At 42.7% G+C, this 13,385-nt stretch overlaps 1 protein-coding gene across 1 annotated transcript; it reads left to right on the forward strand.

Annotated features, from left to right (window-relative positions):
- The first annotated feature begins 2,512 nt into the window (after positions 1–2,512).
- On the forward strand, positions 2,513–11,720 carry LOC146834796 (insulin-like peptide INSL5). The gene is made up of 2 exons (XM_085599948.1): positions 2,513–2,690; positions 11,563–11,720. Exons 1-2 carry the CDS (start codon positions 2,513–2,515, stop codon positions 11,718–11,720), a joined length of 336 nt encoding a protein of 111 aa, XP_085456074.1.
- Positions 11,721–13,385: the final 1,665 nt, after the last annotated feature.

Consider the following 13,385-nt stretch of genomic DNA (forward strand, 5'->3'; position numbering starts at 1 on the left):
ACTGTATTTTATCGTGTGTATTTATGGTTTCATTGGTTGTTTTCCTGTAATGCAATGGTTTTTAGTAACTATGCAAATAAAAATAAACTTCAAAACTTGAAACCTCTGCATGGTGAGGATGCAAGTTCTTCTTAGGTCTGTAAACTATAAGTGGAGAATATCAGTGGTTTTTCGAAAATTTGGGGGGTTTAGTTTCCTCATGAAGGGAGCAGATGGATGTTTTAAGCATGAGAATAAAAAACGTGTGAGACTACAGGACAACAACCATGAAAAGGGACCACTCATTGCCTTCTTGGTCTAAATAGCGCATAGGTCAATCGAGGGCTAGATTTCCTCAATGAAGTGCAGGGTTGAAGGTGTTTAACAACAATGAAAGAATGGCGCAGGTTGGGGTTGTCCTCACCAGGCAGAGTCACCATGCAACTTATCTGTATTTGAAGACGTTGGTTTCTTGGGGTATCCAGCTTCTGGTCGCTGACGAGGAGAAGAGAGGATTTTAGATTTTGTGTTTGTGCTTCTGGATTCCTTATGCTGCCTGTGGACTGCCCGGAAAGCAAGTCAGTCAGCAGTAGAGCTGAAGCAGAGGTTCAGCAGGTTCTTCCGGCTTGTTATGAGCAAGACGAAATCAGCAACAATCAGAGAGTAACACTACCAATGGATGCATGACTGTAAACAAACTGAAGAATTTAAAATCAAGTCTCTACTTTGCTACGCATATAAAGTAATAGGCAATCAACAGTCAGTTAAATCTGTACAACAGACTAGGACAACAACACTCGATGCAAGTCGTGGAGCTCATTATAAGAACAGATTGCTCATAATTGTTCAATGGATCAATTTATAGTAAATTCTTCAATTTTTCTAAACTAAAGATGTACCTGAAATCCAGTTCTCCACTAAGGAACTTTTAACAGATTTCTATTTTCAAAGAATCTGTTTTTAACCAAAATTAAAGGTCTAACCACTGAAAATGCCCGTCCACACCTAGCCGACTATTTATTAAAACATAATGCACTAGAGCCCATATTTATCAAACTTTCAAGCAGCGCAACCCAGCAAGACACCTTGCTGCACTGCATGAAGGGGAGTGGGCAGTCATGCGCCATATTTATTATTATATAGTGCATACCTGTCCTCTCCTTGTGCTACCGCACAATGTGCTGCCATGCTCCAATGCAGGCATCATTGCACTTCGTTGTAGGCAGGATTGTTTTTATCCAGGAAGGGACGCCTTCCTGCACAAACATAATCCTATTAGGCTTTTTCCTCTTTCTACATCTGCTGCTGAATGCAGCAGACGTAGAAAGAGGGGAAAACAAAGAGAAATAAACATATTTCTCCTTGTTACGCCTCTCCTGGGATGGCATCGCATTTTGACATATTCACAGGTCTACCACTCATGCTAAATCGCGGAATGCTCCAGAATCCATGGGTGGATGCATGGGAGCACCTGTGCACCACCCATGGAATGCCTCCCTGGCGCAGAGTAACTCATGGCAGCGAATTGTGCTGAGTTGTGTTCCTCTAGGTTCACCAAGCACTGCCGAACCACAGAAGGTGGCCTTGCACTGTTTGGTAAATTTGACTTTTGGTGTTGCGTTACCTTGTGTGACACATAGCAATGCAACACTATGATAAATCTGCCCAAAGAGTTGCTGATATCTTTAAGTCAAGTAATCTGCTCCATTGGATTCTGTCTTCACTCCAAAGAGTTGACTTTAGAACAACTTCAAAGCATACCACGAATGCGCACTAGGGGACTTATTTACAAGCCCCTTGTGCCACTGGTGCTTCCCTTTTAATATGGTAAAAAGTGAGGCACCGGTGGTGTAAGGGGCTTGTAAATATGCCCCTAGGTGTCAATAACCTGGGAAACAAACTCGACACCACCATTTTGACATGTGCCCAGTTTACTGGTAGAGTGAACTCCACAATGTGTAAAAGATGTTAAGATTAGCAGCGCACTCAGAAAGGAATATGAGTTTTCTCTTTATTTTCCCTCTTCATGCAGTCACATGTTGCGTCTGAGATAATGTTGTTTATTACATTTAACTGAACAGTGAGTGACAAGTTACAGGCTCGTGGTCCTGAGTAATCTTTCTGAAATAAAATGACATGCATAAAAGAAGATGCGTATCTGCAAGACGGCACAACATAAAGCGGAAAGGAAAATGGCCACCGTTGAGTGTTTGCACTGTGCTCGTAATGCCATGTTCACATCATTTGTGGGAGCATAATTCTCCTAAATAGGGTTGTAATGGGAGTGTTACTGGACTGATGTGCAGTCAGAAATGCTAAATCATGTAATTGGTTACCAGAAGTGCACAACGCACCGCCTACCACGCAAGAGGTAGGATCATCAGGACATCTGTCACCAGTCTATGGGCGGATGGGAAAATCAGTATAAAATGGGCGCAGCTCCTTACCACGTTAGATCTCTGTATTGCCTGCTTCCTTCTGCAGTGAATCAAGCTAATTCTGCAAGTTACACTTTGCAACTTCCAAACGCAAGATGAGAGCCTCACTTCTGTCCATCCTTCTAGTCTACCTGGTGGTGGCCAACTCTGAGGTAAACGGCGTTGGGCCATCGGTGAAGCTGTGCGGCAGAGAGTTCTTCCGAGCAGTTGCCTACACCTGTGGAGGGTCCCGGTGGAGACGACATCTGGCTGAACCTCCTCAAGGTCTTCCAGGTAGGACAGCAGGAGCACAACATCCATAGGGCTGAAAGGGCTTCAGCCCCCCTTTGTGTGTCTCAGCCCCGGCTGCTGCAGCTCAAGCTACTGTGGGCTCGGCTGGGCAGTGTCTGGAGTCTTATCTACAGCACGCCCGAGTTTTTCACAGGTCTTTAACCTCTTCGCTGCTAGGCCTTTCCCCCCCACCCCGTGCTAAGTCTTATTTAGCTATTTGGGGTAGTTGCGCTTAGGCCCTTGTAACTTTTTGCCCACATAAGGTATGCATGCCATATTTGCGTCCTTTTCTTCCAACATCATGGGGATTCCAAAGGTACATAGGGTTTGTTGATTCCCCTGGAAGAGACCCAGAAATTAGCCAAAATATAGTTATATTTTTGGGGGGTAGGTGGATAAGGGAAAAATACTATCAACAAAGGGTTTGTGGTGCTGAAATCACCATCTTCCCAGCTTTCAGGGACAGACAGAATTTTGTCAGAAAACCAACATTTTTTACACAGTTTTGGCATTTTACTGGGACATAGCCTATTTTTGCTATATTTTGTGCTTTCAACCTCCTTCCAGTTAGTTGTTGAAATGGGTAATAAAGCAATAATGGATCCTGTAAAGCTATACATTTCAGAAAAGTAGACACAATTCAGAATTCAGCAAGGGGTCATTTGTGTAGATGCTTAAAGGTTTTTTGTATAGAAACTAACAGTTGAAAATAAGAAAAATTGAAAATGAGTTAAAAAAAAAACAGCCATTTGATCCAAGGTTTTCACCTGCAACTTCCTCTAAGTATGACAGATTTTTAAAGCAATATACCGTTACATCCGCAGAACCCTTCTGGTTGTAGGGATATATAGGACTTGTAGGTTCACCAAGAACCCAGAGCCAATAAATGAGCTGCGCTTGCAATGGTTTTTCATTGTGTACAGGGTATAATTCATTTGGTAAAATATGAAGAGCAAAAAATAGGTATCAAGGACACCTATTAATTTCCGAGATGGGAGCAAAACATAGTTTAGAAGCAGTAGCTATTTGCACATCTCTGAAATTGTGGGTACCCATACTAGCATGTACATTTTAGGACATTTTTCAAAGTGACTTCTTTTTAACACCTTGTCTTACATTTGGAAGGCAGAAATCCATAGAAAGTCAGTAGGTAAAGCAGTTGCTCTACAATTTTGTGTTCCCCTGAGACTACTGATAAAAATGGCACCTCACTTGTGTGGGTACCTAGTGCCCGTGTTAAGAAATGGCCCAAAATGCAAAGTGGGCACACCACATTTTTACAGTGAAAACAGACCCTTTTTTTTGCAAAGTGCCTAGCTGTGGATTTTGAACCCTAACTCAGCCGGCACCTAGGGAAACCTAGCAAACCTATACATTTTTGCAAACTAGACACCTAGAGGACACCATTCTGTCATGAGCACAGAAGGGGTTAAATATCATTTGCATAGTTACATACCTGTGTAAACTGTTTAACAAGGCTTCGTTTTTTTCCTGGTTTCCGTACCCACTAGACCCCCTTCTGCCTATTACTCACATTTGGATTTTGCTTTTACTGCTATAGTGTGAGAATGCATTTCATGAAAAGAAATATAAAGTAGGGTTGCTAAAAGAAAAATACCAGACATTTGTTGTTTGAAGAGCCTACAAAGGCCTCGTCTTGACACTAAATAGGGTTATAAATAAAACATATGTAATGTGACTTTTCTGTCTTTGTTCCCTTTAATTATCAGTCATGGATCATTCAGGCAGCCCTTGAACACAATTAAACATGCTTTCTATTTATATTTACTATTCCAAATATGCACAAATAAGTACTGAAAATAGCTTTTAGGTGATTGCTTTTTTTGTAATGTAAGGGAAACCAATATAATCAGCTGGCAACCCTAATCACAAGACTGGAAGTTTGTTGTAGGATGAGCACAATATTTATTTCCTCCACCCTCTATCCCTGAACAGGGCCAAACTGGGCAACTGAGTTGAGTCTGACCAGCCACGGTGGAGGGAGTGGTACTGTGGGGGGGGATAGGAGGTGCTCCTGGAAAACATTGCAGCTGCTTTTGGTACAGGGGGCCGATGTTGGAGCACTGCTGCAAAACCGGCCCCCTATACCAAAAAGGGCCCCCACCTTTCCGGCCCACCGAGATAACACCCGGTACTCGCCATGGCCAGTCCGGCCCTGTCCCTGAATAATGCCATGATAGCAATAGTTTAATTTACATCTGAAACTCTATGCCAGCCCTTAATAACATGCTGAGTTACTTCAAGTGTCTGGGAATGCACCCTGCATTCAGACAACTCACTCCTTATTCTTGCCCTTCACTTTCACACTCACCCTGCACTCACAGCAATTACAATGCACTCCCACTGATCACCATGCACTCTCACTATTCGCCCTGCACTCACAATGACCACAGAGCACTAATGCCTCTCATCATGAACTCACACCATTCCCCCTCCACTTACCCTTTGGTCACGTGAGCACATCACTCACTCTGCACTCACAGTGATCACTCTGCACTCACAATGCACTTGCGCTGTTCACCCTGTACCTCAGCCTGCATTCACACGAGCACACTACTCACCCTGCACTCATGTGACACTTCACTCACCTGTCCCCCTCACTGTTCACTCTGCAATCTCACTCAAACAAGCCCATCACCAACCATACATTCATTCGTCCCACTCTGCACCCAAATTCATATGGTCCCCTCACTCACCCTGCAGTCACTCCTCTCACCCTTCTCTCACACTGTTGCATCCCTCACCGTGCACTCACATGGGCACTCCTGTCGCCCACACAGTGCAGAGGGTTAATGTGCCTGCTACAAAGAACATGTACCAAGCAGATCACAGAACTGAGTCTGAGTAAACTACCAGTAACCCTATAAAAAAAGAAAATGTTTGTCAGAAAGGGGCTATAGAGAGCTGAGGGGCATTGTTGGCAAGTGCTAGTGAGGGAATTCATGGAGAAGGAGGAAATGGGAGAGGGGCGCCAAAAGAGACTGTTGCACCCTGCGCACCCTGGCAGGGAGTCTTAGCCCCCCCCACCCGAAGTTCGGGTCTAGTACGACAATTATTTAATGCTCAGACTTGTGTTTGTTCTGCTTCTTTCAGCCCTGCATTCCCCGAGAATGTCCCTATCCATGCCAATAGTGCAATAGCTAAACTGTGAATGATACCGTCTTAAGAAATCAACAGAAGATTGCTGTTGGTTGAACGATTGTCTTTGTAAATAGAACTATATCCTCATTGGCTCATCTACCCTTTATTCAAGCACAAAATCAGAGAATTCTGACCTACCTGATTGATGAAGAACATGTTGGCAGAGTATTTTCTTGATCAGAATAGCATGTCGGGGACATAATGTGGTGTTTTGGTGTTAAGTTTGCCCAGGCTGCCAGCGAGACGCCTAAAATAAGGCTCTACTCAACACCCAGGTCTTTCCGATAGTATTGGCGCTTTCTAACATTTACCACCTTGTATCCGTACATGTGGTTTATGGGCTCTAACAGTTTATTACATACTCCTGCTTCTTGACTGCCGGTTATCAACCTTGGATTCAATCTTCCCTCTCTCATAGTTTCAGCTCAAAGCAATCTGAGACTGCAGGGTGAGGGTTTGTGGTGCTTTACAAAAAATCTAAATAAATTAAAAAATAAATTGAATTTATTATTAATACAGGTACTTTGTTCACTGGCCCTTTGAACAGTGGGTAGGTTGGCTTATTGTCCAGGGAATTCTCCTGGCGCCTACTGGTAGAACATCATATTTGATTCAATTTTTCATTGTTTAGATCAAATTTATTTCATTTTAAATATTTGAATTAGCACAAAGTTATCTCCAAGGAGTGGCAAAAGCTACACCAACATGAGGTGCTGTTTCCAGAAAGGTAAGGTGTTTGGTACCACTTGCAACCAGGTTGCTAAGCAACAACCCAGCACACTACAGTTGGTTTTTGTTTTAGATATTTGCACTATATGTGTTTTCAATGTTATGATTTGTCATGTTATACAGATTTATGCAGTGCTATCACCAGCTGGGGTGTAATGGCACTGGGCAGGTGTGATTCTGGGTACACCTGGGGCCTAGCAGCACTACTGGAAAAGCCAGGTCTTCATCTTCTTTCAGAATTCAAGAAGTGAGGAGGACACTCTTATGTGGAGCGGCAGGTTGTTCCACAATTGAGGACCAATGTTGGAGAAGGCTCAACCGCCGGATCTGGCTTTCCCAATATGAAGTCTCAGTGCACCAAATGATGTGCTTATAATTACATCACCACAGGTATCCAGGTTCCAAATTCAGAAGCTTCGTCACTAGAACAGGAATTAACTATCAAACTTGTTATGGGCAACGCCACAAATGCTACTGCCACATATCACCTGTTAAGTAGTGCATGATTGATTTGTATCTGGTCAAAGTGTTCATAGTAGAACTGGAAGATAATTATTTGTGGTTTACAGAGGAGACTTACACTGAGTTTAGCAACTGCAACTAAATGAATAGATGTGAAATGTCACACATTGAAAGTGTTGATAGGTTTACTCACAGAAAGTATCAAATGGGAGTCCGCTGGTGAACACCAAACAGTTGAGGTTATGGGGATTGTCATTCCTCAGGTCTTCAAAGAGTAAACATAGAGTGGAAAGTCACTAAGAAAATCAAGTGGGATTCTACTGTGAAAAGAAAGAAAAAGCAACCTGCAGGAAATGAAGTTCACCTCATGATGTTCTATGTGAATCATTGCTGTGAAGCCACTTGATGTCCTCCGTATGATAGAGTGGATGCAATCAGTGGTGGCTGCTACAGAGGGGCATTTGGGGTGGAGACCTATCAGCAGACTCTGATGCTCTGTGTGTGGTTGTGCAAGGCAGAATAGAGGGATGGGAACCCTGACAAAGACTAGCATGTTTGTTGGTGTGAAAATGGCTTGCCCTGAGCTTGGACAGGAGCTCAGTGAGCCAACAGCTCGCTAAATCTTTATTTCATTTAAAGAATGTACAAGGCTCAGCTAATGAGAGAAGGCATGAAGGTGGGCCGTTCAATAAGTGTGCGTGGCGCCATTGCTGCCTGTCTCTAGAAGTCCTCTTGCCTCTGGTTGTACAGCTGCCCCGCCACATCTCCTGCTGCCTGTCTGTCCAGATGCTATTGCCCAGGACTCTCATGGGGCTAGGGGTCAGAGACTGGCAGGCTGCCACTGGACACAATTTTTACAGTACACAAACGTGGCTCAAGGGCATTAACATGCTTTACATGAGAACCAGACTATGTTATAAATTATTTAGGCACAGGGAGATTAAGTGACTTACCCAGAATGAGAGGATGCTGAGCTGAGGCTGGGACTCAAACCTGGTTCCCCAGTGGAATAGTCAGCAGCTCGAGCTGTTTGTGAACATCTCCTCCTATCTCTGTTCTTTCACTGCTCACATGGACTTGTTACATTACATTATCTCCACAGAGACAAGTCTTAATGATGTTGTTGTATGAGACACACACTGTTTAGATCACTGTAACCTAAGGCATATGTCTTATGTCTATACCAAGTAACATTACAGTAATTTGACTGGTAGTCCTGGTATCTGAGCCTATGAGATCTCTAACACCCAGGAGATTCATAGTCATAATATGCAACTGAGAATGTACTTGGAAAGGGCCAAATGGGAGAATGAAAGGACCCTCGTGAGTGCTGATAGAGATAGTACATATGCTTTGAAAAATTATGTGAACTGCTTCTTAAAACCTATAGCTCTTGAGTCTCAGAATGACACCCAAGTTAAAGGCAGAACCTATTCATTTAAGCATATGTGGTTGATAATATATGCTTAAGAGTATTTTCCTTTCTGGTGAAAGGAGGTCCCTAATGTTACACCAGCATGAAGGAGTGTGCTGACCTCACTGCTGGCCTCCTCTCACTGACCCCCTCTGTTGGACTTGGATGTAAAGAATGTCATTGCACCACACATTAGAGGAGAGATACACGATTCAGCCCCAATAGAAAAGCAGTGGACAATGTGGATATGTATGTGCGTTAATTTACGAGCACAATGAAATATTGTGTAACGACACGGAAAGGTGTGAATCATAGGTCCCCCACCAATATGCTGTTTAGTGCAATAAAATGTAAGGCTTTTTTTCTGGAGTGGGTTCTGGCTTCCTAAGGTCGGCTGATTGGAGGAGGATGGGTGTGCATACTTGATTCACTGTATTTTGCAACCCTATACTTTGCTGGTGAGCCATCAGGGAAGCCGGGCACCCTCCCCTGCCAGTCTGTACTGCTGCCTCTCTGTCCACCTGCAAACGGTAAATTACAAATCCTAGTCACTCAAAACAGAAGGCCCCTGACACTTTGACAATATCAGGCTCTATTACTTTCTTTACAAATATTTAGGCCATCAACTTCCAATCCCTGCGGCTAATACATAAATAGGGAGGTCAAAATATATGAATGCTTTTGTGTGATCTTCATGTACAACAGAGAGTAAGGCCCATTTTCCCAATCCTAGGTGTGGATGTTTGATGTACTCAGTTCATGCATTGCGCAAGGTTTGACTCAGCGTCGTGTGACAATTCCATGTTTTTGTTAAACGTATTACTTTTTATTTATTAAAAAAAGAAACTTTGAACTTTCATGCACATCTCACATAAAATGTCAAAAGACTACGCTTCCTGTCTCACTTTCCGCATAACTTATATCCGATCTATTTTGGTGCTCATATAAGTGTGGGAAGTGCATTCCTCAATGGTTACTAGAGCCCAAAAGGTAACTACTTTGTGGGTTGGAACAAAATTTGCATTTCTAATTGCACTGCAGGGCCAGGCACACACCTATGCAGCCAAGTGTGGCTCGTGGTGCAAACCCACACCACAGCCTGAAGTTTATCTATAGTACCACCCTTACGCTCAGCAAAGAAGATTTTAAGAGTGGGGTGCCCGAAACCGATTTTCTCTGCCCTCATTCACCATGCACCTCATGGCAGACCCAGGCAGACCTTGGAATGGTCCCCCAAAGGAGGGAGTAAACTTCCTGCATGCCAAGGCTAACATTGTGTTGGGCGCTCTAAATAGGGACCCCGCAAAGCAAATTGCAGTGCAGTAAGGGAATACAAAAAGGCGTATAGGCCCAGAAGTACGAAGCCATTTAGCATTTCTTAACGAGCCGAATCGCTATTTCGGCCATTAAGAAATGCTAAATGGCCTTTTCAGATATACAAAGGGCCAAAACCGGTCATAATTTGCAATTTCTACATGGTAGAAATCACAAATTGCGACTGAGATTTAGGGATTGCAATTAGTGATTACCTATTTGCGTTTCCTAAAGCACATGTACAAAGTATTTCCTAAATGAGAATTGGGCATTTAGGAAATGCAATTGCCGAGTTGTTGTTAACCATGAACAAAATTAAAAATAGCGATCCTTACGGAGTTCCTATTTATAAATGCAAACGGGAACCTTAGTACATCCGGCCCAAAATCGCTTCACAACACTTTGGGCCAGATGTACAAAGGACTTTTGCATTTCTTAACGGACCGAAATGCTATTACAGCCCGTTAAACCATGCAAAACAGTCTTTTCTTATTTACCAAGGCCTTTAGGAAATCACAAAATGCGATTTATACCCAGTTGAAATCACATTTTGTGATTCCCTAAATAGGAAGTCGCAAAAAGGGATTTCCTATTTGCGATTTCTTAGGACATGTACAAAGCATTTCCTAAAAGCAAACTGAGCATTTTGTAAATGCAATTACCATCGACTCAAAGTCGAGGTTAACCATGTGCAATTTAAAAAAAGCTCCCTAAAATGTTTTTTAAAGTGCAATAGAGCGCACACATGCCCCAAGGACATAAATGTGCTCTACATGTGCACCAAAATTTATGCCCATAGCCATCATCAGTTTAGCATTTTCAAAATAGCAATTTCCTAGTAGGTAATCGCTATTTTGGAAATACCAAAAGCGGCCGATGGAGTTAATTGCATGGGATTTCTTAGTTGCAATTTCCTAATAGCGAGCGATTCCTACTCTGTAGGAATCGCAATTAGGAAACCGGTAGTTTTCTAACTTATCATTTTGCATTTCCCTAATAGCGCTTCCTATGAAGTCGCCATTTAGGAAATGCAAAATTGAATTTTCGTAGATCTGCTGAGCATTTGAGATCTCTAAATAGGGCAGACGTTCCACCACTGCAGAGGTGGATGACATGGCCTCTGCCCCCTCCTGAACCGGCAAACCATCCACCAGGGCATAAATGACCCCCTTCCCCTATTAATTTCTTCCTCTAATAAAGATGCTGAGTTATATCATGTAAACAAATGTTCAAATGGGGCATGACTGGTGTACTTGGATATAGAGGGCTATTTTTCCCCATATGTACTGTGCGCCATGGCGCACATGATCTTCAGATGTGGTCAGGGGAGGTTTGGTTGAAACTGGTTCAGGTAAAGGAAGATGCATGCCTTTGTAAATGAGGGATAAACCCGCCACACTTCTCACACACCCCTCACGCAAACATTGCGTTTCACCCATCTACCTACAATTGCACAGCATAAGTTTCAATCTCGTAGAATGCCTCATATGCGAAAATTACACTATTTAAAATAGAAATGCACAAAATGGTTTTTTTTATTTATTTTTTATTCAAGTGTGTATTTTGCACCCATTAGATGCACTAAATCTTTTAGAATGCTGACCTAATGACTGCAACGGAAGAGAATATTGAATAGAGGAATGTCACTTGTTCTCTGTTTCTGCCAACTAAAAGAATACTTTTAGGAAATGGAGAATGTTATGGAAAAAAGAAAGGAAACAAGTGCAAATTCAAAATAGGGGTGGGAAAAGACAAATACATGTGATTACATGCTATTTATATACTTTCTTCCAGAAAACCAAAGGGGAGACTCCAAGGACACAGAGCCTGCTGAACAACTATTGGAGAGCCAAGATTACTCACTTCACGACAAGCGCAACGACAACCAGCGGCTTGTCACAACCTGCTGCACAGATGGCTGCAACAAAAGCGACTTAAGCTCACTCTGCTAGTCAATGTCCAATCATTGGATGGGCCACGCCTTCATTCAAGTGTCAGAGCATGCCTATCACAAAGTCACACTTATTTAATATCATCTCAGTCTGCCATGCCCCGTAAAAATTAGTTTCTACAAAATCCTTTAAAACTCAGAAGGTTTCATTGCGAAAAAACAAGTATGTGTTTTAAATGTGGATCGTGATTTTGAGAAAAACTGGTCTGCTCTTTGTAAAATAAACAATTTATCGTTTGAATGTTTTCCCATCATTTATACCATTTGCACAAGTGAACGTAATCAGACAGGCTATCATAAAATATACGAGGAGAGGAGATGGGAGGGGATGGGTAGAGAGGAGATGGAAGGGGGTGTGTGGGCTCCTGGAAAGAGGGAACTAGTTGAGGGCAGTTGTCCCTAGCACTTGGTGTCCTCGTTATTGTGCATCAGCAATCAAAAGCGCCATCTTGGACAGGGAGCCTTGCCTAAGGGCTTTTTTCTATTCACCAGAAAGGATAGAAATTTGACAGTCTATCCTTCAGGCTCACCCCAGTGAAGAGTTTAAAAAATATTTAGAAAGCCTTGTTAAATGTAATAATGTAATAATGAAAACATATTGTTACTAATAAACACGAGGATTAAAATACAGTAAATATATATATGTATATATATATATATATATATATATATATATATATATATATATAACCTACTAATCGCCAGTAGGTAGTTATAGTTAGGACCAAGTTTCCATGGGAAGAGCATTTTTTGTTTTGCTGATAACTTTGGCGTTGTTTCATGAATCTTCATGAAAGTTTCCAAACTAATTCTTTGTTCATATAAGCTCCTATGTGGGAAGTTTGGGGTGATTCGTCAAGGGGGGGGCTGAGAAAAAAGGGGGGTCCCAAAACGTGTTTTCTCCATGTTAATTTCCATAGGAAACTTGGGACAAGGCTACAGGTCGAACGGGTGAACGGAATTACCCCAAATTTGGCAGGGAGCAGGGTCTTGGCATAGAAAGCACGCTTTTGTTTATTTGGTGTAAATCCGTTCAAAAGTTTTTGAAAAATAGCAAAATTTACAGATATCAATATTTGGGAATTCTGCCATCTGATTGGCTGAGGCATTACGAGCACGAGCTTGCTGCTTATTGGTTGTGAGCGCTGCGAGTGGTTGCAACTAGGCAGTGTTGGCTGCCATTTTGTGATTCCGTCGAAGCGAGTAAGGGGAAAAAAGGGTGAAAAAAGTGGGAAAAAGGAGGGTAGGAGCACTGTAACCTCTGTGGGGTGTTTAGGGTTTGCAATAGACGGGGTGTGAAGTAAAGTATTCACCCCTAACGGTGTGAAAGTGCTGGGCTACGGAAATTAAGTGAGGTATTGCCTAGAGTCTGATGCTGCTAAGGTGAGCTGGTGCGGGAGTCAGGGATTAAAGCGTGAGCCCAAATTGTGTGTCTTATGCTGTGAAGTCATGTGCCGTGGCCGCTGCACTACACCTGTGGAAGTAGTGTCAGCATGTGTTTATACCTACTAGGACGAACTACTGACCCGTACTGGTCTGAAAGTCCTGGGGTACGGAAAATATGTGAGGTATTGTGTACAGTCTCATGGTGCTAGGCTGAGCGGGGATGAAAGTGTGAGTCCACACAGTCCAAACAGTGTGTCATATGTGTGAAGTCATGTGCTCT

Source organism: Triturus cristatus, chromosome 4_2, assembly GCF_964204655.1.
Source record: "Triturus cristatus chromosome 4_2, aTriCri1.1, whole genome shotgun sequence".
Taxonomy (NCBI): Eukaryota; Metazoa; Chordata; class Amphibia; order Caudata; family Salamandridae; genus Triturus; species Triturus cristatus.

Bases quoted from the DNA above. Each gene is read 5' to 3' on its own strand.
- LOC146834796 (XM_085599948.1), top strand. From the start codon at position 2,513: ATGAGAGCCTCACTTCTGTCCATCCTTCTAGTCTACCTGGTGGTGGCC. The intron at 2,691-11,562 runs GTAGGACAGCAG...ACTTTCTTCCAG, and splicing joins ACCTCCTCAAGGTCTTCCAG to AAAACCAAAGGGGAGACTCC.